The 26,657-nt window shown below is 42.3% G+C and overlaps 1 protein-coding gene across 1 annotated transcript; it reads right to left on the bottom strand.

Annotated features, from left to right (window-relative positions):
- Positions 1-1,377: 1,377 nt before the first annotated feature.
- On the bottom strand, positions 1,378-16,611 carry spaca6 (sperm acrosome associated 6; the record flags this gene model as incomplete). The annotated part of the gene is made up of 9 exons (XM_026293484.1): positions 1,378-1,491; positions 1,635-1,815; positions 2,199-2,355; positions 3,144-3,247; positions 3,775-3,852; positions 3,988-4,011; positions 4,251-4,322; positions 4,530-4,616; positions 16,593-16,611. Coding segments are annotated over 9 exons (801 nt in total), but the record flags the coding sequence as incomplete, so codon positions are not given.
- Positions 16,612-26,657: the final 10,046 nt, after the last annotated feature.

Here is a 26,657-nt window from a genome sequence, read left to right as displayed (position 1 = left end):
CACTGCAAAATAAATGAAAAAGCTCATACACGATATTAAATCTAATGAAGCAAAAATTCACATTGTGTCAAGGCAGGGAAGAAAAGATTAAAAAAATCAGACTTTAGCATATTTAAATAAATCAAATAACCTAAAAATCTGATTTCCTTCACAGGAGGAAAATGTAAGCAGTCTTCTTCAGTGTTCCTGCCACACGAGCAAGGGAATATACAAATACAGTTTGAGTTTGGTTCTAATCTCTAATCTAGGAGTGTAGCGTGTAAGCTTCACAGCCTTCTCAGCACTTTGATTTGGATGTAACAGAATATATCACCCACATCTTTCCCAGCCATAAAGCCACAGTGCTTAAGGAGCTTCACCTCAGCCTGACAGCTTTCTTCACTGAACCGAAGGCATAATGTTTAAAGACGGGTGCCCCCTTGCCCTCTGCCCAACCCTTCCCACATCTGTCTCATTCCTTAAATTACTAGTTAATGAGTTTTTCTATGACTATACATCCACACTCCTTCCTGCCAAAATGCAAGTTGACTTCCACCCTGTCAAAGGAATCTTGTCTGTCCTGTACGTAATCACATCTACATCCTCAATACCATATCAGGTCACTTTACATTTGTTATTTTATAGTGTAACTTTAGCTTGTGTGTGTGTGTGTGTGTGTGTGTGTGTGTGTGTGTGTGTGTGTGTGCGTGCGTGTGCGTGTGTGCGTGTGCGTGCGTGTGTGTGTGTGTGGGCAACTTTCTGTGTTGCTTTTAAAAATACTATAAATATCCAGTAGCAGGACGGTGTTTTACACGACTTCTTATATGCTGTTAAAATTAAAAGCACGTTTGTTTTGAAACAACAACAGTGAAATGATTCCGTTTTTCAAGGGAAAAATAAACTCAACTCTGCAATAAATCTTATTTTTTTAAGTACAGTTTTGGAGCAAGAACGCAGTGGGAGTAGTGCTTCTTCCAGCACATTGTAGTGGATATTTCCTGCCCTCTACTGGAGAAAGGATGCATGCACAGGTTTTCTGTTAGCTATGACCACAGGATGTAACAGCTTTATTACACTACGTGAATCCTCATAATCCTCGGGATATTATATTCTGTTAAAATGAAAAATCTATTTGTTCTGAAAGGATTTGAAATTTAATCGTAATTGAACAACAGAGAAATTATTCCGTTTATCAAGGAAAAAATAAACAGAATCTTAATTTTTTAAAAATTCACATTTTGGCACAGAAAGTGAAGCTACTTTTACTTTTGTTAGCGATTCTTAATACACAGTAATGCATCATAGTTTGCAATCATAGAAATATTAAAACTAAATACTGGGTGTCTCCTGCCCTCTACTGGACAAAGGAGGCATTCACAGGTTTTCTGTCAGCTATGACCACCTTTATTACACTACATGAATCTTCATAATCCTCAGGATCCTAAATCTTCATCTCCATCTGCTTGTTCACAATGACTTGTTTGTGCTGCTAATGATGACAAATGCAATGCCCTGAAATAGCCAATGAAAAGTGCACAATATAATAACTAATAAATATGCGTTGGCTCGGGGCATTTTATATAGAGAAAAGGTGTACATTTACAAGCTTCTGTGTTGTTTGTGTCTCATATAGTGCAATAATAGTTTAGTTTTACCCCAGGGAGAGGAACAGCAGCAGCAGCGATGCAGTTAAACAGGCAGTGAGAAGCAGTGGCGAGGGGAGGAGAGGGGAGTGGGGAGGACCGCCAGGCGCAGGGAGTAACTGCCCTCCTGGGAGCAGAGACAGGTCGAACAGCTCCTGCAGCTCTGTGTGGCCTGCCACAGACTGGGGGGTCACTTAGAGAAAGAGAGACCGGGACAATGAATGCAGGGGAGTAAAAAAAAACAACTATATAATAACTCACCTAAAAATAACAACAAAAAAGCAAGTAAAATAAAAAATGTGTTCTAAATACCTGTTATCTCAGGAGCCATTACACTTAACAAGATAAATAAAATAAACTTTGACCCTATCAACATGATTTTAACATTTATATTTATAAAGCTTGCATATATTCCTCCTTTTACCAGAATAAATATGATGCAGACAAATTATATTCAGTGCACCTGTATCCACCCACCATGATCTGCCAATATGTGTGAAGCAGATTTATTCTGCGTCCCAGTAAAAACGTCATCAGTTTCCAATTGTTTTTCACCAAAGTGGTTAATCTTGTTACCTGTGAGATAGTAGTATAGTCGTACAATGGAGCGCTGGCCTGACAGGATCTCACACTGGTAGGTGCCTCGATGCTGCAAGGTGGTTGAAGGGATAGAATAGAGCGTGTCCACCCCTGCAGTCACTTCTTTAAACTGATCCACCTGCTGGGTTTCCACCTGTAGGAATAACTGCTCACAGCTTAAACAGCAAACTGCATATAGATTTATATTCATCTGTGCAGATGCAAAGACAAACTGTGAGCAGTATTTGAGGAATAGTTTGGCATTTTGAGAGAATGTTTTCTTGGTGGCAGTTAAATGGAGGAGGGTATTGATATTATACTTACTAATGGTAAATATAGCACTACAGCTAACAGCTAATTAGCTTGGCTTAGCATAAAGACAGGAGAAAGGGTGGAAATGTTAGCCTGGCTCTGTGCAGTATTAAAGAAAACCAAACCATGACTCTGTCTTGTGTTGTGTTGAATAATGGATGAGAGGACTGCAAATATTTCTGTGCTACTATTAATTATCTGGCTGGTGACGTAATTTATGGACTGGTCAGTTTACAGTTGGCTCATCACATCTGGCTCTGACAGATAAAACATCTGCAGGTTTCCTTAGCACAACTTGTGGTCTTTGACAATATGTGACAAATACATCGCTCTAAAATATCCTGCATCCACTGTGGACGCTTTCTCGTTCCATCTCCATAAAGCACAAGACCAGTTTGTTCCTGCAGAGGATCTGTTGAGCTCAATTTGCTGCATTTGTGCACAGTGTAAATAAATAAATGTCCAGTCTTTATGCAGCGCTATTTCTGGCTTTTTCATAATTAAACATGAGTCTTGCATTACCAGTGATACTCTTTGTCAAAGTCAATGTGCCTATCTCCCAAAATGGTCGAACTATTCCCTTAAAGGTATTGCAATGACCCAGACTGCGTCCCCATGTGTCAAGCATACCTCTTCTGCAAACCTCCAGATCACCTCGATATTGTCTGGTAAGGGAAAAGGCACGTCGCACCACATTTGGCTCCTGCTATACTCCACTACGTTAATTTCTTTAACTGAAATAAACATATAGCCACACACAGGCACACAGACAGAAGCACACACACACACACAGACAGACACAGACACTCAGATAAAATTCATACGGGGGCAGCTCCTGCAGTCTGAACCCTCCTTAATGATAATACTTAAGCCCAGTCTCTGAGGAGTGGAGTAAAAGTGATGATATGCTAAACAGTGGCTGTGCTGTATGGAGTTGATACGAATACCATTGTGTGTGGGAGTCAACTGTCACCTTGCATAAAAAAGCCAAGGACTTAAAGACTACCTTGGGGGCTCTGATATAATGTGTGGAAATAAAACCATGCCTTGGTCTCTTTTTCAAATCCAGGTTTTCTGCTAAGAGCATTTCAAGGATCAAAAGAGAAGCATTTCAAGGATTGAGAGCGTATGTTTATAAAGGTGAAAATATAGTTATGTAAGAATGGATCCAGCCTGGATTAGTACGCCCTTTTCCCTATTTGAAAATTGTGATTTAACAGTATCAGTAATCCAACATGTTGGACAGACTGTTAATACTCACCTGGACAGTCGAGAGGAAATTCACAGGAGTTGTACTGGCAGGTAATACAGTTGTATACTGCACCTGCACTCTGAAAACCTGACGGGTGCGTGGAACAGATACTGATACATGGATTTTGTTTCTGTTAACATAAATGATTATATTGAACAGGCAAAAAAAAAAAAGAAGCAGAAGAAGAAGAAGAAGAAGAAGAAGAAGAAGAAAGGCACTGACCACAAGGAGGGAAGCATCCAGAGACTGTGGAAAGAAGAAGAGGAAGTTAACGTAGATTAGCAAATATTGTTTTGATTGGACGACTTGATTTAGTGTAGGAAGGATGAGTCAGCTCAGTCTTTTCTCTCCGTACTATTTGCTGTAAAAATGTAACTAGCTCATTACAGTAGGAGTACAGACATCAGAGCTGAGCCGTAATGACCTAATATCGGCCTTACTACAGATGGAAAAAATGAAGGATAGGGGAAGAGTCCATGTCTCACCTCTAGGCAGTTTGGAGGCAGCTGCGATGAAATTGCCTGCTGCTGTCTGCAACCTTTCCTCATACACTGTGTCTGATGGATGGAAAGGAGGAGGAGGAGGAGAAAGACAGAAATATTTGGCTCAACACATCCTGGTGAATTGTGTGCTTTAGGGCATCATTTTGAAATCTCTTATTTCTAACTGCCCCTGTTTTTCTGACCTTACTAAACAATTCTGATGCTCTAAAGACTCATTTACATGTGCAGTTATGTGCCTGTCAGAGCAACTGTTTATCTGACCATTGTTCAGCTTTTTGTCGAACTCTTCTACGATGGGCAGGATCTCTGCATCCAGAATTTCCTTCAGCTGTTTGTCGTAGCCTTTACCTGGAAAAGGGGACCACATCACACATGAAAAAACCAGTTCCCCCACACCTGCACGTGCTACCACCAGGCTGATTATATTTGCCTTGATTAAAAATGATAAACCGTTATAAAAAATGTTTCCACACCCACTCTGCCAGCCTCAATAACACTCTCGTTGTTAAATATCTCGTCCAGTTTGGTGAAGCAGGCATCCACATTTCTGATATTGTACACAGTCAAAACGTGACCCCAACACAGGCGAAGACTGTCGTCCACGTCAACGAAGCACTGAAAGCAACTTAGAGAGGTGCTGCACAGCAAGCTAATACACATGAGCCACAAAGCAGATGTGCACATTTTCCAACATGAGCAGCAAACCCAAGTGAATGTCTCTAAATCAACAGTTTTGATTCAAATCCATCTCATAGCGACTGCGTCTGTGGAAATTCCAAGATTTTATGTTCTGGGAGAAGCTTGAAAAATGAAGCCTTGAATATGAATTGTACACGCACGCACTGCATAACATCAGGGATTTTGAAAGCATCTTTTGCTCATGTTTTCTCATCATGCTTGGGTATTATAAGAGGGGAGCATCACAGACTCCACTCTGTACTTCCCTCCTTTCTACTGTCTCTAGTCCCCTTTTCCTGCTGCCTCAATGCACCAGTTTTACTGCAGAGCACAGAGATGCAGGGAGCCAATGAGAGAGGCGGCGGCGGTGGGGAAGGGGGGGGGGGGGGGGGGGGCAGAGGGGCAGATGTAGAGAGAGTTAAATGCTTATGTATGTGCAGGGAGAAAGTGAAAAACGTGTCAGGGAAAAAAAAAAACCCCGGAGAAATATAGAAACAATAAAAGTCTAACTGGTCGTGTGGGAATGGTGAGCTGGACAATGAAACCCAAATAGAACAATACAAAACAAGAAAAGAACAAAAGGGACAGCAAAATTAATAGCAGCGAGAGGCGAGACAGAGAACGTGCACGTTGTTGCCGGTGGAGTTCAGAAAATTCAAAAAGTGGCGTTGAACGAAAAGGAAGGCAGCTGAAACAAAGAGATGAAATGTGCCAGAGGTAAGAGAGGACACACAAGTGACAGACGGAGGCAGGGACAGAGGAAGAGGGAGCGGGACTACAAATCAAGTCGACTGCCTCATCACATCCTGTATCCCCCTACACCCCCCACCCCCCTCAACCCCTCCTGCCTGGTCCCTTACTCTCGGTGCATCTCCATGACAACCAGACAGGGTGCCTAATACATGAACTTAATATATTTCCAGTGGCAGGGTGAGCTGGGTATTAATGCATTCATCTGTCTCCACACAGACAAACCGATCAATATTAGGCAAGCGTCTGCTCCAGGACTGCCCAAGTCAGATAGCTAGTCAGACGGTCAGTCAAGGAAACTCCCAGATATGTGTGTGTGTGTGTGTGTGTGTGTGTGTGTGTTAGAGCTCTTCATTGTGTCTGTTTGTACACAGCATGTGTGTGCTGACAAGGGCACTTTGGTAAAACCCTTTTATGCACGCCCAGAGCATTTACAAGCACGTTCGCAGCATCACGTTTCACTTGTTGTTTCATGTGGAAGATGATGCTGTCATTTAAAAAGGACAGAGAATAATCTTCACAATATGTTTTCAATTGCATTTAATATTCAAGAGCCGGTGCTTCGTGTAAGACTAAAGTAAAACCGGACGACTGAGAACGTAACACCTGTGGAGTTATGTTGGGCGTCACACAGAAAGACATAAACTCACACATTAGAAAAGCTTTTTGGTGGATTTTATTAAGATAATCAACAAAAACACAACAGCAGGGTGGCTTTTCCAGTACAAAGTACAAAAACATGATCATTATGTCAAAACTTCAGTGATTACTGAAGGTGCCATACATGACGGGGTCACAACCCTCGGCTGGCTTCTTACTGGCCCATATTCAAGGCTATAACACAAAGCCAGCCAATAGGGTTGGCCCCCTTGAGAGTCTGTTGTCCTGTCTGTTGTCCTCATGTTGTACAGTGAGTCTGGGTCATGACATGACAGGTGAAGATACGGAGATAGAGGAGACGTACTGAGATACACTACAGGAGGACAGGCAGGGCGACGCTTTATCCTCTGAGGGTTTTTTGTCAGGATAAACATGTTTTCATCATGTCAAGGTGGTTTATAAAATGCTCCTTTTAAACGGGACGTTGAAACTGAATGCAGCCCTGTTCCCGAGGACCTCACCTGTGACCTGCTTTGACTTCACAGGTTAAGGGTCTCAGGGACAGAGGGGCATACTGTGAAATTAAAAAACATAGGGAGGATTTCAATACAAAGCAGGTTAATGCACCAAACAAACAAACGAACAAACGAAGGCTCGGAGGAAACATGTTAAAAGAAAGAACTGCAGAGTAGCTGCACCAAGACAGAAGACGTGACCTCATCTGACATTTGAATTCTGCGGCACCGACCGGGCTCCTGTTTTACTGCTGATCAGAAGCAGAATCGATCAGTTCAATGAAAACATAATCAGCCAATAATAATGACGTTTGTCCGCATTTCACCCACACTAATGTTTTATTCCGCAGAGCAGCACACAGAGGCAAAGTTTTTCACAGCAGGGACAAATAATCTCACATTTTTCGGTGTTCAGCACATTCTCCAATTTATTTAGGAGAAACAAGTTATTTGAAACTTAAATGTCTTCTTAAATGTCACGGACATTTTAAAACATGATTTATTATTAATGTCTAACAGCGTTTCGGAGGTCAGTGAGCCAAATTAGTTTTAAAAATCAGCTTCATACATTTGCAGGACACATAGTACCAGAATTACAGCCTGGATTTTTACTTGTAATAACTGTAATAACATTTACCAACATTAATAAAATTACTGTATTAACATTTTATAAGCAGGTAAGGAAGTCATAGAGAGGGATTTGACTTTCTCAGCATTTCTGAGCTGTGTTCTCCACAACTCTATCCAGTCAGACATTTTAAGTTGCGCAGGTCTTACAGGTTTGAAGATATCTTTAATTAGTACTTCAGTACTAAATAATGCTAGTACTTCACTTATTACTACAGCGTACTATATTTTCTCAGTGTTAGAAGTTACACGGCATCTGTGTTCCTACTTACCAAAATAGTTAAATGATTACGAGGAAGATGAGCAGTACCAACGGGGAATATAAGACGTCGACACACCTATAAATAAAGAAAAATAAAGAAAAATAATGACACTTCAGCGTCAGTAAAACTGTACCCAAATCAGTGGAAAACTTTCTGGATATTTTGGTGATAAACGAAAAAATGTATTAATTGCGTAGGAACACTGGAAGCCGATGCCACCCACTGGTAGACAGACAGAATGACACATATGAAGACAGGGAGACTAAATATGTTTAAATGTCCTGGAGCATTAACACGTTTTATGACTAATCGCTCGGGGAAACATATTGTCGTCATGTCAAACACCTAAGCGTAAACGTGAATATGTGCAATGTGCCCGTGGATCGTCCTGCACCAAATCGAGCTGCAGTAATGCATATTCTGTCTTACCCACAGGTTGACTTCATGAGCTACAGGCCTCAGGATTTTGGAACCCAGAGGTGTGATTTTGATATCGTCTCAGTTAATGTTGCATGTGGAAGACATGGCAGCAGGAGCAGACCAGAGGGAATAGCAGACATTTGTCATAACTTCACCTGGAAATGAATTATGGATTTGTCTGCAGCAGAGGTTGCTTCTAGATTTGTTTGACATGCATATAATTCATGTCAGCTTCAGTAAAACGAAACTGTGAATTAATGATGCCAAAACAAACGGCACAACAGAAATAAACATTCATGACAACTGCAGCAGGTGGAAAAGCGAATTGTGAAACACTGCCATTCTGTAACAAATGTTAAATATATATATATATATATATATAGATATATATATATAGATATAAATATAGTAATTATAGTTACATCATCATTGACATATATGCTGGACATATATGCTGTTCAAGGAAAGTAAGAAGTCAAACAAGGTGCAAATCAAACATGAGACCTAGACATGACTTGACGGCAACATGCAGTCTAGACAGCAATGGAAAGCCTTTTTATGTGTCTGCAAACACAGACACAGAATATCGAAGCTATACTACAAATACGTACAATGGGAAGAGTGCACACACGCATGCACAAACAGCATGACTTGTTTTATCACGGAAAAATACGCAGGGAATAAATGATGGAAAAGTTTCCCATAAAAAGGCATATCACACTGGCGTTACAATCCATAATCTACTTAGTGAAAATGTAAAAGAGAAAGACAATCACCTTAAAGTCATCCTCTTCTTTTCTTTTCTTTTCCAGCCACAGTGAGTATGTGCTTCCTCTCAGCTCTCTCTCTCTCCTTTGGTCTAAGCTGGGGCCAGACAGAGAGCCCAGCGGCAGGTACGATACAGACAATAGTATTGATTCCATTATTCTTCTCTCTACATACCTATCTGACTAACACCAGCAGAGCTGACAGCTTCTCACCTTTTGTCTCAGCAGGGCTGCTGTCACAAACACACAGAGCTGCGAACAAGAAGAAAATGAAGAAGGGAGAAAAGCTTTGATTATTTCTGCATTCACAAACCACACCGGCCAGCGCACACACTACCCGACGCTGACAGACGACACACGCATACTCATTTACCCACCATGCTGCATTCACGGTCTCCGCTCGTCTCTCCTTGCTCTCAGCGTACCTCAAAGTGTCTTCTCTTCCTTTCTCCATCCCTTTTTTTACACTCTCTAGTCGTCATCCTTCCATCTCCCTCTTCTTTCTCTCACGTTTCTCAAGTCTCACGTCTCTGTAACACCCCGGCACACACACATACACGCACACACACACTCCAGTATGTGAGGTACGTCTATGTGTGTGAACGTGTGAGAGATGGAAAGAGAGTGCAGCGAGTGCATGCATGTGTGTGTGTTTATATGTGTGTGTGTGTGTGTGTCTGTGTGTCTATGAAAGCAGGGAATTGTGTGTGTGTGTGTGTGAGAGTGTGTTTGAGTGTGTGTGAGAGAGAGAGAGAGAGAGGGAGATGGTGGGGGAGGGTGGGTGGCAGAAAGGCTAGCAGAAAGTGGGGATGGAGGGGGAGGGTCAGAATCTCTAATAGGATGAGAATAGAGAGAAAATATGAAGCCCAGGAGTCTCATGAACCTGAGAGCCTGACATTACTGCCTCCTCCTATGTGTACAGCAATCATACCATCATCAAATTGATTACAGGATTTATGGCGTTGCCCCAACACAACTGTAAATTGCAGCTGGAGTGACATCAAACACACTAAATAAACCCTTGTGGAAAGCTTTGCCAATTACAAGAATGCGTCTTGATTATACAGCTTAACATTAGAGGTGGACAATGCACAGTAAGGTGCTCAGCAAATGGTGGAGGCTGTTTAAACACAGTGGAGATACTGAGAAAAATATCCTTCTCGCACATTCACACTTTGCAAACCTAAACAAAGACATTGCAAGAGTTTTGCATATTTGGTGTTGTGTATAATATTTCAGTATAGCCTACTGATATTTTCATACATGTAAAGTGTCTCTTCAGTCTGTTCACATGTCCAAAGGCAGGTTGATTCTAATATTTGTGCTACTCTCTGCGAGGACAGAGAGTTGCACTTGTGTTTGTTGGATAACAGAATCATACGGCCCAGAGGGAAATTCAGAAATGAAAGTAAATCCAATTTAGATCCACTGATTGGCTGTCTGTTCAGCGAGATGGAGCATAAACACTACACTTGATGTGTAAGCATCAATAATGGCCCTAAAGTGTTCTGACCATGTTGTACAACAGACTATCGCCGATGTGTCACATATTTAGAGAAAACGAGAGCAAACTGACAAAGAAAATACATTAGTTGGCCTGAAGAAACGAGCAGAGGCTGAGGCCTGTAAAAACACTTCTCTGATGGGCAGCTATTCAATGCCCCGGCTAACATGAAATAGATGCTGTGAAACTGAGAAAAGTACAGGGACATATAACTACATCCATCTCTTTCACATTCACATTCAAATAATTTAAGAAATGATCTTCACCTTCGTTTTAAAGGCTTTCAGATATGGCTTCTGTTTCATAAATATGCAAGACGGGGGGCCAACCCTAAAGAAATGTAAGTTAAAATAAAAACACAACACTACACATTCATAATACCTCATAAATATTCATGGTATACCCACAATGCTTATATCCTCATCTGTGTCACTTTAGCAGCAGGTATTCTAGCTCTGTACAGCTGAATTTATTTCCTGCTTTGATCCTATTCTCCATAAGTGTCTTATTCCGACTCTTCACATCCTCCTCCATAGCCACAATCATACTGTAATGCCATGCCACCTGAATTTACATATAAACAACGTGCTGAATGTGTTTACACAGTCTGCTGTGATCTGTGTACTGTGTGTTCTGCACTGTCCTTTTGCACTGACTGTTAGCTCCTGTGCAATATGTGCTTGTGCAGCACAAATATTCCACCTGATCCTGCATTAATGTCACCAAGACAAATTCTTGTACATTTAATGCACACAGGTTTTTATTATAAATAAATTACAGAGTGCAGAAGCGCTCTACTCTGTTTGCCCTCTTGCGAGTAAGCCACGTTACTTTCCGAGACACTGGCTATCGGGACGCCATTTTGACTTAAAAACCAAGAAAAAAAAAACAAAAAACAAAAACAAAAAAAAAAAACAGCTCTGTCTTTTAAGGAGCAGTGTCCAAACCTGGGTGACATGCAAAATGTCACAGACAGGTATGTGTGTGTGTGTGTGTGTGTGTGTGCCGCTGCACTCTGCAGTGCCACTGAGACAAAGCACTGGGAGTGCTCCACAGGAATGACATCATCAGTCTGGGATGGTGTCTGCCTTGTCTGTCTCAGGATCGGGATGCTCTAGTTCACTGTTATATCCCAAGAGATGAGAGACATTTCTGGCAGCACGTTCCGACTCATTACATGTGTTTTTGCAACTTACTGTACGTGCACAAAAGCAAAAAAAAAAAAGAGTAAAGCGTGCTGTGTCAATGCATCCACATTGTCTTAGAGCGGGAGCAGTTGTGGTGTTGCCTTTAGAGCAGCATACGTGCACATGGATGCACGAGAATATGTTCATATAACAATCTGCTCCCAAACACGCACAATGTTTAGCATCTGCCAAGTCAGAAAATGAGCCAAGTATAAGCGATGCCCGGTATAAACAATCTTTGGTGCATTAGAGAAACAGAACGACAGGGCATGTAGCCCCTTCATCCCGTGTACATTATTCTTGACCCACACACCCTGCGACTGTCAGACATTCAGCTGTCTGGTCTGGCAGGACAGCAGTGTTGTGTGGTGGATGATACAAAAAAAAAAAAAAAAAAGCTAGGACTGACAGTGCCGAATCAGCACAATTCTGATATATACCCCCCTATTTCTCTGCCTTCCAGGAGGGGAGGAGAGCCGGCTATAACGCACTGCAGATGGCTGCTGTCTCAAGCAGCAGTCTGACATGCTGAGAGGGAAGGAGGAGGGGACGTTCTATGGTAATAAAACTGGATAAATTAGTGCGATAGTGTGTGTTGGTAGATGCAGGAGACTATACAAAGTGTTAACATGAAAGTAGTAGCGACATGTAAATTTTAACGGCAGGCAGACGAGGCTACACTACCTGTTGTAGTAATACATGAATCACATGAATCGCTCCCGAGCACAGGCAGGGAGTCCATGGTTTCAATAGCAAAGGTGTGTATTATGTACACTGACATGTTGTACTCCATTAGGGACTGGAAGATTTATTTATTTCATTCTTTCCTTGTGACATTTATGGGGAAAAATAGTCATAAGGTTGCCTATCAGTGGGAGCCACTGATTGCTAGTATGCAACCAACAACCCACCAAGCAGTAGGTGGGCTGACTAACAGACGTGCGGTTGCTACAAATATTATACACACGTGTACGAGGATGTTAAAAAGGCTTCTGAGGACTTTGCCCAAGGATGAGAGTATCTGAGCAGACCTGAGAAGATAAAAGGTGTCGCAGTTTAAAAATACAAGTCATGTCATTAAGCACTCGGAGATCCTCTGGCTGAGTAACACCATACTTACCTCTCTAGCGGGGGTACTTTAGAGGTGGCAAAAAGTGACTCCGCAAGGAAAGCTAGAAGGTTGTACAGTTATCTCCGTGCTGTTTATTATGCGAAACCATACAACCAACTACCTCACACTGCAGAGCACAGACTGTAGAGACGCTGTCCAGACAAGATCTTCGTCAGCAGGTCCCAGGTCAAGCCAGATGTTATTTAAATAGAATTTGACGTGATGCAGAATTGATGCAGGTGTTAAACACATGGTCGGCTCCTGTCTGCTAGTCAGCCAATTACTTTACTTCTCACTTCAGTCTGGCGGTTAGCATTACTTTCATTACGCCTCACTGAATATCTTTTGTGAGTTTTGAGAATGGGACATTCAGACTCAAAAGGGGATTTTACTACTTTGATTTTCTTTTGTGCATGCTTTGTTGTGCTAAAGAATGATTTCATGCTGTTATTTTCTCTTTGCTCTTGGATTTGGGCAAATACATTTTGATTGATGACAAAATAAAGCATTGCTTTTTCCCACCGGGCTCAGTTGGTGGTACATGTCTGTCTAAGCTTGTGGTTATGATGGATAAACTGGACTGTTTTGATCAGTACTAGGAAAGGAATGGTGATTTCTGTGTGAGGAGATGCTTTTTACCACTCTGTGACATGAAATCGGGAATAAATCTGCAGTCGTGACTGCAGTGGGAAAGGTGATCTAGAAATAAGGGTTATTTGGAAATTACACACAAAATGGTGCCACAGAAATGGAAGTAGTGGAGGAGCTCAGACTAAAATCAACACCTTCTGGAGGTAATTTAACAAAACAAGCTCATAAACAAGCAGTAACTGTGCCAGTCAAATAAAGGGCGTATAAATACCAAAGTAGGAGAACGATGAGTTTGATAGAACAAGGTGTAAAACTGGATGGAACAAAACAGACAATGAATACTGTTGTTCTGAAGTTTGCCCATTTTTGAACAAAGCTATAAAAATCCACTTCAACAAATCTATACAGGTCTGAATACTACAAAAGCCTAATTTTCTAGGATCATTCACAGCGTTTCCACAGATTTCTTAGGACTTGTTGCCCTCTAGTGGTGACTCCGTCGCACTTCTATGTTCTCCTCCTATGCCCCGTTCGTTCAACACTAATATTCTGCAATAGAGCAGCACTGACAACTGCAAAATGCAGTCGGGCCTTGGCCTAGCATTGTTACATACAGGCTGTTACAGGTACATAACGTACAGTACACTTTATTTATTTTGATATGTATTATTTCTTGCCTTTGTGCTTTGTTGCTGCTATAATTACTATGCAAGGTTCTTCTTTGTCTTATTATTATTGTTAATATTCCCTCACAAAAAATGAATCACCAGCTATTATCACTGTGTCCAACTTTTAATTTAACCACGATGTTTGGATCTGCACTTCCAGACATTTACACGCTGCAGCGTTTCGTCCAAATCAGCTGTCTGATACTCCTTAAAGTTGACAGGATTTCATGGGTGTTAAATGCCATCTGCCATAGCACTGTCATCATCATCCAGTCTGCTGTCAGCTGTTATGTCTAAATCTGGGCGACTTCTGCTCCACAGTCAAAAAGGAATTTCCTTTATGTCCAACGCTGTGAATAAATTACTTCTAAACCAAAGCTGTTTTCAGGTCTGTGGATTCTCTCGGTAGAAGTCATAGTTATTGCGTGCTACGCTACACCATTTCCTGGCACAATGCTACATTCCAACAGCTACGGGCCAGGAGTATTATGTTACTTAGAGCACAGCTTCAGACTGGGCAAGACAATATGTTGTGGAAATGCCTTTTAAAGTGTTGCCGCAGCACATTATAAAAACAGAAATCCAGTCAACATGAAGACAACCTGAGGATTATTTACCCTGACAAACGACAGCGGTATGTGGGAGCCCTGCGAGCAGCACGGCGTCTGCTCAAGAAGCAACACAATCCAGAAAAGAACCAGTGACCGCACCTATGTTTCTGCAGGCCTCGTGCTGAACTGTGCAGCTGTGGATTAACAATGACAAACACAGAGACGAATAAACTAGATAGTTTTAATCATGTGGCCAATCGATCAATGTGCTGCTGTAATTGTAAAAATGACGCCAGGTGAATTAGCGTCCTATCTTCCTCTTCTCTTTTGTCTTTTGGTATGTGTTTACTGTCCTAATCCCGTCTTTTCTGCCGCTCCCTTTCACTCTCCTGTCCCAAAGTGCACCCCCTCCTCTCTTCGTTCACTCAACCTTTTCTCTGCTTTAGCCCTCATGGGTCCCCATTTCCCGCCTCTTACCCTTTTAACCACCCCCTGTCTTCACACCCCCCTCCTGCCTTCTCTATCCACATCCACACACACTGGTCAGCCTTTTCTCACACCCACAACCCTTTACTTTCTACCCAGTGTCTGCAGTATTTTCACAGTCAAATCACGCAGAAATGCAGTGTAATTGTGCCATGTCAGCTATCCTTCTCCCCCTCTCTCTCTCTCTTGCTCACTCCACCCTGAAGCAGCCAGTGAAAGAGTACTCCACTGTGAAAAATATCTGGTGTGATTCATAAGTGGGGGTGGTCTCCCTTCAAGTTCAAAATCCTCCCATACTTTATCACCACCTGCATATAGCAGCAAACACCGGGATATCACTTAATGTGCAGCTTTACCAGTCGGCATAGCCAGACAGATTCCCATTCAAAGGAGTGATAGCGGGTGATGAAATGCACATAATGTAATCTGCGTTAACTGAAAGATGGAAAATACTCAGATTTGAATGTAAAATACCAGATGATTTCCATGCACCAAAGCCGTGGTTCCCAGTTTAAATGTTGCACACTTGCACTGCAGAAATGCAACATCTCTGATAATGAAACATCACAGTAAGGTTATCTGCTAAAATATGCATGTGTTTTTCCCAGGTGAGAGCAATAGCTCTATCCCACACTAATCTGCTTTGGTTGACGCCAGCCTCCTATACCAAGATGGCAAAATGAATGTTGCCATGGGAACCCTTTGCCTGGCAACTCCAACAGCCTGGCAACTAGCCAAACTGTTGCTATGGCACAACTGTCAACCGTATGCTGGGATTGGTGTGTGTCTGCTTTAGCGTAGCTCCTCCTTTGCAAAGTTTCCAGTCAGATGCTTGATGGAAGAAAGTACGTGTTTAGAAATTAAACAGCTGGGTTTCAAAGTGGTGGAGGTGTGTGTGTGTGTGTGTGTGTGTGTGTGGGTGCAGATCTTTGATGGTGGTGAGGGTGTGGTAATAAAAAACTGGTTGCCTGATTATTTTGCCAAACACAGCAGCGCAGAAGCAGCGGCACCCTACTTTAATCTGTGGTTGCATCATCAAAAATACCATCATTATTAATTTTTTTAATTTCAGTATATAAATCAATTTGAGATCTTATAGCTTTTCTCCAGTGTGTGGTTTTCTGGAGCATTTCAGTGGCTTGATAAATATTTTCAATTTAACTGATAGTGTGCACTCATTACCTATATCTTGCCTTACAGGAGATAAAAAGCCTATTACTCCTTGAAGTTATTTCAGTCTATTATGCTCAAAAGGCTCAAATTACTCACCCAATGTGTGTATAAGCGTTTGCATAGAGAGGTAATGAACGGACTCGTGAATGGAGAAATGAAATGTCTGTGCATGCGTTTATGACTGTGTACTTACTGAGATATGCTGTAGGTCGGAAAGTGCATAAGTCAGCACAAGTTTACAGTATTGACAGCGCACATACATTTAAACAGATCAAGTCAAAATGCATTAAACCTTCACATTATTGTTGAATCATGTCAAATACAGAGAAAGAGCAGAGATAAATGCAAATTAATATGTGAATTGGTGAATAACTGGATGAGCAAAATGTATAACAGAAAAATATTTTTTCTTTGATTTATTGAGATTACTCACAGTGTCCCAGGTGTGTACCTCAAACGGGAAGGAGAGACCGGCTGAAACATAGAGCACACACACACACACACACCCTTACACACACACACACACACACACACACACACCCTTACACACACACACACACACACACACACACACACACACACACACACACACACACACACACACACACACACACACACACACACACACACACGTTAGTTAGAGGGAGACAAGCTGAATATAAAGGCTGTTTAACCAAGAGGTCACAGGTTCAGTCCATGCAACAGTGGAGGCGTCACTGGCTAAGACCGTTGAAAAGCCACCGAGCTACTCAGGAGAACAGCTCCCAGACACGACACTGGAGTCATGTTCAAACTAATAAATTAAACTGGAAAAAAATAACAACACATTTGGTTCTTTATGTCAGTCTTTGAATGGCCACAGCCAGTTACCATCACATGAAATAAAATGGGAGATGAATCAATGTTTACATTTTTCTAACACTGCAAAAATCTATTCAATTTTCAAATCCAACTTTTAATTTTCCTAATTTAAAAAGTTACTGTAAATGCTCCAGTGCTTTACTTTGCTTCTCAGGTGCTGCCGTTAATAAACGCTTGGATGTTTATGTCAATATGATTAGCTTTCTGTTTGCTATGAGGAAATCACAGAGGATAATTATACACTCTCATGTCAGTGTTTCACCACTTGAAGGTATCGGGGCAGGACAGTACTGATGATAAACACTCTAATATAATTTCTTTTTCATGCTTAATTTTCTGTTTGGGATTGTTTAGATAAACATTTAAGGGTGTTTGAGTCCTGGTATCTAAAAGCCATCTCAGTGCACACATGCATTCTTTTTTGTGGACAAAGCGATACACCAGCTCGGAGCGCTAAGCCTCCTGCTCCAGTTTGATAAATATAACTTCAAAAGAAGCAGCCAAACAGCTTTAGCTGGCCGACTGCACAATGAACATAATAACTCCCCACCCCCTGGGAGCTCCAGCCTAGTTCATTTACCCTTGCAGAGCACTGCCATGCCTGTACGTGCACATGTGTCTTTGTTTCACTGTGAGTCTCTCGGAGGCTCCCTGCCTCCTGCTCCATACAAAGTGGATGTATAGGCGGACCTTTCGGACCTCATTTTTACACGGGAAATACACCCCCCACTCTTTCTACTCCCTTCTATTTGCCCCTCACATGTAATGCCTGATTGACCACGGAACCCCTAAAAGAGGTCAAAGGGCAGACAAAACAGTCTGGTGTCATGGCAACCTGTGTACCACCAACCAGAATGGCAATGGGGAAAGCAAGGGGGGGGGTCAATGAGCTGTCAGTTAAACCTGTAAGAATGCCGCTTTGTGTTTAGGCTAATGTGTGTGTGCAACACACAAACTCAAGCACACACACATAAAGCACCTGCGCTATGAAAAGGACCTCTCTAATTTGCACTCCAGAATAATCAAACCAAATCCCTCAGTGCAATACAGTTAAGTGTAGTACCTATCAGAGTATCGGTCGCCGTGCACACCGCTGGGATGTGTGTTTGCTTTGGCTGCACATGCCTGTGTCTGTGAGTGTGTGTCGTTCACGTGCACCGAAGATACTCCTGTGTGGAAGGTTCTTTGTGACCACTCGATGCAGTGGCGGTGCATACGTGATGGGGGAGGGAGACTAACGGATAAATGGGAAGCAAATGCATTCAGATCAATACTGAGCTGAGAGAGGGTGAGTGGGGTTGAGACGAGAGAGTGGAAGGTGGTGAGTAGAGAGGGAGGGACCACGGAGGGACTGATTAATCATTCCTGTATTGTTATTGACTTTCTGTTAAAGGGAGTGAGTCAGAGTCTGAATTATGTCCCTGTGCTTGTGCGTATATGTGTATGTGTGTGTGTTGTACAGTATTTATTGAGAGCACAAAGTCATCAATTACAGACGTCCTCTTCCCAACGGTTTGGCACTGTAGCCGGTTTTGCTGTGCTCCGACTACCTTTTTCATTGCTAGCATGTAGTTACAACTTTCAGGCAGTTACTTTGCATATTCAGTGCAATTTAGGCCTTTAATTATTCATATTTTGTAAAAAAGAGCTAATATGGCGTTCCTTTTGGAACAGGAACGGGGAAGTGAAGGAGGCGAACAGGAAATCCCCCTGAGAAGTTAATGAGGGGCTGACGGCCGGACAGACACAACAGAGGGGGAGGAAGGGAGGGAGGCTGGTAGGAGGAGGGGACACGCTGCCCTGACATCTGACCCCTTGGCTGTGACCTTGTTCAGTGCCTAAAAGGACCGAGCCGACACACCTGAGCACAGGCCACGTGTGGGCACATACACACACACGACATTTTATAAGATGACGCTTTGCAGCTAATTCTTCAAAGCCAAGCAGGCAGCACTGCTCTGCACAATCTATGCAGAAAATCTGCCGACCAATTAGATAAATGACACTGACATAATTAGTTTACAATTATAACAGCGAGACACAAAGGCCAAAGGCAATGTTGTCAGCTAATTATGACCGTTTTAAAAACAGGAAATCATCAGAGGACTTATCAGAGGACTTGTCAGAGAAAAACCCCGTTCACAGTTACCTTGAACTTGGACAATGCGCCTGGTGTTTGTGCTGGGGCCACTTCCTGACCTTTCCATCTCTCTGTAAAAGCTGCAAACTGCAACCCTTCCTTTCATCCTACATATGTGACCCTGAGGGGCAGCAGGCAGTAATGGCAGGCTTTTACTTCCGATTTCTTTCTGGCATGATATTTTATATACTGATGTGTAGTGGTTACTATATGAACCACCACCTTCACTGTCATACTGACTAATTTTTATTGGCTTAGGAGCAGCTGAGGTTCGTTTTCCAATGAATCACTGAAGGGTCAGACAATAAACACAAATGATTTCTTCTCCTCCCAGCGTTCAACTTTCTTATCTTGCCACTGCTCCAGCATCAAACAGCATCAAAGCCTTTCTTCCTCCCTCACACATTTTATCTCTAGCTGTTTTCCCCCGCTTGTCTCTACCTCCCTGTTTCTGTATGCTTTCAGTTCTCCTTCCCCCCTCTTTCTTCACACCATACCCACCTCTCTCCTCTCTGTCTGGCACCACAGAGCTGGCACACTCGAGGGTGTCGTGTCGTTATGACGTGGGCGGCTGACACCTCTGATGCCACTGCAGACCATGTGTATCAATGCAAAGTATAATGGACAGCCTTGTGAATGCCATCAATATGCTGCAGCAGGAGACGTAGTGACACTTCAAACCACTTGGTGTTTAAACTTATATACATCTTTAGAGGTACAAATAACGGTTATTTTTAAAAGAAGTGGCCGATCATTCATTGAGCTATAAAATGCTCAAAAAAACAAAGGAACAGGAACGGGGGAAGCGAAGGAGTTTCCCCGCAGCTAAAAAAGTTAATATTTGTCATATTTGCCTGATAAAAAGTTAAACAGTCGATTGTTGAGTAATTGGTTAAAGTGCTGGTTTGATATTTTGTGATATTCACTTGGATAAGCAGATCTGTAAACACTCATTTCCATAGATTTCCCTTTAATAAACATGAAGCTACTACTAGCGACTGGTTAGCCGAAGATTAGTTTACCTACACCCACTGACATGTTTACACTTTACAGTTTATTTGATGGATTAAGCAGTGAGGACACTGTGTGTAATGAAGTGAGATTTAGCAGTGATTCAAGGCAGCTGTCATGTTTGCACTGAACCAGGTTTTTCCCGTTTGTTGTCTTTATGCTAAGCTAACAGGTTTCAATATCAACATCAATTTATCACATACCAACTTTAACACCCTTTCGGAAAAAAAACACATTAGTGCATTTCACAAAATGTTAGTGCTAAGCCTTGACTTATAGTATGCACACAACACTAAACTCACTATTTTCTGTCAGCTATCAAGGAAACTGATTTTCTGTCCGTGTGACTCTCGTCCTGATTTCAACTAGTAAGAAATCTAAGTATAGCTGATCTATGATATCTATGACGACAGTTTTTCTAGGCAGATGGTGACAACATTTGGGTCCACAGGTGATCAAACTGACAAGGTATGAAAAAAAAAAACAATGCACCATTCCTCAGGAACCTGCTCCATAAATCATAAATGAGTGATGTACTGAAGAGGGCACGAGGCCAGCAGGAGAGAGAGGGAGAGAGAGAGAGAGAGAGAGAGAGAGAGAGAGAGAGAGAGAGAGAGAGACAGAGAGAGAGCTGTGCTAGAATTATCACTGTCTCACACATGGTTTCACAAGCTCTCACTTTTCCGTCAACCCAAAACTCCTAAGACTCTTAAGATGTCTGTGAGACACCTGAGAGGAAGGAGGAGACTCAAAAACATAGAAGAAAGAAACATGCATTAAGACCGAATCAGGGTTAGGAACATGGCGATAAAGATCAAATGTGAGACCTGGTGGTGGAGGGAGACAAGAGAACAGACGTGGGGGAAGAGGGGAAAAGGGGAATTGAGACAGTAAGAGGCAGCACTGTGACCTACTAATGTAGAACTGAGGAATTCTCACTGCTGACTCCAAACACATTCCTACAGCCTGCAAATATTAACCCCCACCTCCCCGCCGCTGCCTCCATCTGAATGCACAACGCAGCCACCTGGCCCCTCCACCAGGAAACTATTCATTAATATCAAGTCGGTAACTGGGAGAGATTGTGACGCGGCATGGGGAGAGAAGAAAAACACAAAAACACAATGGACCCAGCACGGCAAAGCTACTCTGTGCTAAAATGAAATATCAACTAGTTGTACTTCAGACACCTTAAAATCATATAACCTCATATAATGTCAGGATGACACGTAAACTACAGGGCCTGCGATTTCTTGATGCTTCAGGACACCAGAGAATAAACGGTATTCAAAGAAAGGTTAACGTGACTTAATATGAACGAAGAGTTCCCTCGTTGCTGATATTTGCTCCTTAAACTTGCTCATGTGGGAGAGGCTCAGACCCACGCAGATCAGAATTTTAATAATGCAAACAATGAAATGCATGTTTGCTCTCTTTTGCAGCCCCACTTTGGGATTCAGACTACTGAGATAGAGATACATACTTAAACACCTTAACAACTGCAGCTGTCATCTGAGGTAAATAATTTAAAAGTAGAGACAGAAGAGAGAGGTCTAATACCAGAACTATTTTAGCATAAAAGTCCGTGCAAGATTTCTTTCAATAGCCATTTGAAGTTCAGCAACAGCCCTGTTTATTTACTCTGTGAGTCTTCAAGTCACAGGCCAACTCATACTTCATGTTTCATACCAGTTAAAGACTCAAACTGGTAAAACTTCGTGCTCTGAAGAAACATCAGCGTTGAGCTTATGAAGTAGGAAAGCCCTGGGGGTATCCAGATGGGTCTTTCACAGCTCCAGACCCATCTGAGCCCCATGTCCTGGTGAAGGCAGACAAACACTGATGCAACTGGATCAGTGACTCTGGGGGGAATAGCTCTCACTTAGACTGTGAGAGAGCGCTGGTCACATGATGCGGTGCTTTCTTTCCACGTCGGACCACGCTGCCTGCTGCGTGTGGCCCTTTCTCATGTCTTTTACACCAGAACTGTATAATTGATAGCCAAGGTCGAGTTATGTTTTATAAGGAGAAACACATTAACGTCTTCCTCTGCGCTCTAACGTTTAGATGTGCTGGGATCAGTAAGCGACGGCCTCAAGATGAAGAGGTTTTAAATAACTGATACATTCATTGTCAGTACCATGAATGTGGGCTAATTCAATCTGTCAAACTACTCAGCATTGTTACGGAGAAGTAGATGTACTCGTATGCTTCAGATGCTCTTACGACTTAAGTGTTATGATATGATAATGGCCGTCTTTATGCCACTGCAGCAATCAATGAGCTATATTCATTAAACGCTTCATATTCTCTGCAAAATGTGCAGAAACCACAGATGTGTTAGAAAAATGTTTCGCATTTTATTTACAATGCAAATCCGAAGAATTTAATATAAGAGTTTGTCCAAATATTTATTCGTAAATAATATAAATGGGAAGATTGATTCAAGATTATAATATAAACGGGAGGACATGAAGACTGTTGACGTGAATGTTTAGGCAAACAAACAAGGCAGGAAGTGAAAAGCAAGTGGTTTGATATTAGAGACAACAAACAGTCAGGTGTATAAGGCAGACAGCTCTCATGCAGCTGTATTGGGTGAATGTGGTGAATACAGAAATGTAGCAGCTACACTGAAGTGCCACGACAAGCTTCCAGCGCTGAGCATTATTCCCCCAACACACCACGCTCAGACATCAAGGTCAGCGTGTGGCATAGTTATCCAAACCATTTCTGTGATTTGCTCCACATTTCTTAGGCTAGAAGGGCTGAAATGATTAGTTTTGAGCGATTTCTTTACTGTCAGAAAATGCAGAGAAATCTCTTGTGCAAGGTGTCTGTTTGGTTCTTAGTTTTATAAATCAACTATATCTAAATTGACTATTGTGATTATCGTATGTTGTGATTATGGCAGTTTTTCACCATATTCTGCGATATGAAAACATATTTGGCAGATTGTGTAACGATGATCTAGTCCAGAACTGGTGCATTGACTGTTTTGATCCTTTGCACAAGACTAACCATTAGCACCTTCTCTGCACCTTGGTCTTGAGGTTTGTTTCCACATTTATCCACTGCTGTATAGTTTCTCACTGTGGAGAGTTGAAAGCTAAACTCAATATAGGGTTTATGGTGCTCCTGAGGAACTTCACTGCCGAAGTACATATTTCAACCTAGCCACTGGGTATTGTCTGATATTGACCACAGATACTATCATAACGTCTAAAATTACATTTTCAGCTAACTTTGTTTCTGTTATGAGCTTAGTTTGATCATCTTACCGAGTCCTCCATCACAAGAACTAATATCTGTGTTTAATTGTGGTAGTGGTCTGTCTGTTGGTGCAAACCAGCCTCCGATCATCAAACTCAGCTGTCCTAGACTATGTTCCCAAAACAACATTACCATGACTACCTTGATCCCCACGACCAACCTCTGATCCACCGATCAGAAAAATCTTATCTCTGCCTTCTGCCATATGGTGCACCCCGGCCTGTGGACAACTGGGGTATGTTTGAGTTTGTTTGCACTTGCATTCAGGGGTACGGGGACCGAGAGCTCATATCAAATCTCTGTGGAGATGGACAGACCGAAGAGCATGAATAGAACAACACTAACTTGTGGATATTAAAGAATGGAGGCAGGGCTGAGAACAAACTGGGCAGTGACTAACTGAGTTAGGTGTTACAGATAAGGCCCGGGTGGAATCGGTCAGTTCCACAGCAGGTAGGATGACGGACAAATAATTCAAATAGTTTGAGTCATCCTCATATCAGCTGAAGGTTAACACCAATTAGGCCAAACCCAATCTCAGAATACTGAATCCTGCATATGAAGATGAAGACTGACAAAAAGAGTGACCAACACAATAACGGCACAAAAGTAAATGCCCCGACCCTGTTCTTCCTTCGCCTTCATCCTCAGAACTGGGCCCCAAAACCAGCCTCAGCCTCTTACTAACACCACACTTGATTTCAGGCAAGAGCTCCTTCAGCAAATATGCATATGGAATATGACAGAAGCGTGAAGAAAATGTTGACTTTAGGTATACAAACCAAGAGAAACCAACCCAGAGCTGAGAAGAGAAATCAGGACAAGACAGACAGCAAAAACAGTGAAAGACAAAAATGATGTTTGTACACGATTAGTTTTGTTTCTAACTAACAGTCCAAAAAGGAAATAACATGAAAAAATTTCAGGTCTGACTTTTTTTTTTTTTTTTTTTTTTTACCTTTTCCCGCATTTCTTTCCCGTTTTCAACTTGATTCCTCCTTTCTGTCCCCTCTTCCTCTTCTCAAGTTAGCGCTTTCCCTCTTGACTTGCAGCCTCGCATCTCTGTTTTACTCCAAGCTTTTCACCGCTTTTATCCGCCGTTGTCTCATCTGCTCCTCAGACACCATTTCTCTTTCTTCACCCCTCCAATGCTCAGGACTTTGAAGGGGAAACATGCCTTACGGACAAAGGACAGCAACGCCGTGAGGAAAAGTACAGGAAGGGAGGCAGCTGAAGTCACAGGCAGTAAAGTGAGAGGCAGGTAGAGCTGCTGCTGCTCAGTTTGTGGCTGGGATAGCATGTGCTAGAGCTGTGCAGAACGGGTTCCACCATACGCTATAACCGAGAGGACAAACACACAAAAGTCTTAGTGGTGCAGGGAGAGCAGAGAAAACGGAGAATGCAAGAGAAGGAGGGAGAAGTCATCAGTCATCGTGTGTGTGTGTGTGTGAGAGTGTGTGTGTGTGTGTGTGTATGTGTGTGAGTGAGTGTGTGTGAGTGTGCATGCAGGGTAGAAATGAAGGAGAGGAGAGAGGGAGGGACAGAGGCGGAAAGAAAGGAAGGTGGGAGGGAATAGGAGGAGTATATGTGGAGAGAGGAAAAGGGGAGGAGACATATTTTTCACTGTTTTCCTGTTCACATCTTTTTCATTTCCCCGCTTTTTTTTTTTTTTTTTTTGTGAAATGATCCCTGTCTGACTGATCGCTGCGTCCATGTCTACACAACCGCCTTGTCAGTGGGTCATTCGTCAGCCATTCCACAACTGGTCCCCCCTTTGTCATATTCCCCCGTTGTCGAAGCCAGCTGTGCCTTTAAGCCTGTGCACTTGAACTCAGAGAGTGCTTTTCTTTCTTGGTGTATTTCCCCTCCGCTGGCCCCCCAGCACACAGGAAAGAGACACAGCTTGCAGGAGAGAGAGAGAGAGAGAGAGAGAGAGAGAGAGAGCAGGACTGAGGGTCAAAAGGGGGCAGAGAGAGAAATGCAGATGGGGGAAGGGAAAGGTTTGTAAATGGTGGTTCAAGGTTATGAAAAAAGCACTTCAAGCCAGATATAAGACGTACAACAGACGTACAAGTATCAAAGCAATATTTTAATTGTAGGAAAAGTTTTCTTATTATTATCGGGGGCTGAATCGATATCAAAGGAATGCTAATGTGTTTGAAGGAAAGATAAAGGAAGAGACTACTGTTGAAATATTGATTTACCATATAAAGTACGCCCATGTTTGTGTAACATCAGGAAAGAGTAGAGCCGAGAAAGAGCAAGGTTAAGGTCAGCCCATTAAGCAGAGCCTTGCATATCTGCACAAAATCTCCATGGCAACTGCTGACATACAGGTGAGATGTTTCATAAAAAGACAAATGGTTTGTATTGTGGGTCATAAAGTGGACTATTACACCGGCTTATGCTTTTAACTATTTGGACTTTTTTTCCCCTAAAGTGAAAGAGAGTGGGTAGTCCACTCACCTTGACTGATTTAATTGTTGAGACAGCAGAGAGAGAGACAGAGGGCGGTCAGGTGCGCTGGCAGGACTCAGTCTTTGGTCGGTGGTGGCAAATGGGAAGCTGAGCTACCCAACGCCTCTCACAGGACGGATTTTAGATGTTGAATTGTTTGACATTGTAGAATAAACTCAGCAGGTCTTAAGTCTGTGTCTTCATAAAGTTCTAGGTAATACTGGTCTGTAATGCTCAAATCATTTCCAAGTTCCATGGACAGAAATATGTAATTGAGAATAGAGACGGCGTTGAGGCTAGCATAACCTGGACTGTGTTCTAATGTGAAATTTATAGCAGAAAAGCCAACAATTCAACATCTTTACACTGTGTCAACTAATGAACAGTGAATGAATGTTGACCAGGGTTTAAATGGGGCTTCCTTTTCCAGGAAATCCACTTTCCTAAACATAGTACTATAAAATTGTGGGAAAGCATTGGTAATTTAAGGACGTGGAAAAACAAAGCACTGCCAGATTATACAAAGTGATAACATACATAAGATAGCGCCGGTAAATCCCAGAGTTCACCACCTCACTCCTCACTCAGCAGTCCAGGAGTTTCACATTTACAGCAGTGAGCTGGGATTGAAACTCAAGCCGGTGTTTGTTTGACATTATATTCAAACAGCAAGAAATGTGATTTACAAGAAGAAGTTTGGTTCAAGCAGGAAATCACTTGTTAAATGAATGTTTATTTAAGATTCAATACTGATTC

This window comes from Mastacembelus armatus, chromosome 16 (genome assembly GCF_900324485.2).
Source record: "Mastacembelus armatus chromosome 16, fMasArm1.2, whole genome shotgun sequence".
Classification (NCBI taxonomy): domain Eukaryota; kingdom Metazoa; phylum Chordata; class Actinopteri; order Synbranchiformes; family Mastacembelidae; genus Mastacembelus; species Mastacembelus armatus.
This window is presented reverse-complemented; position numbering and strand designations above follow the sequence as displayed.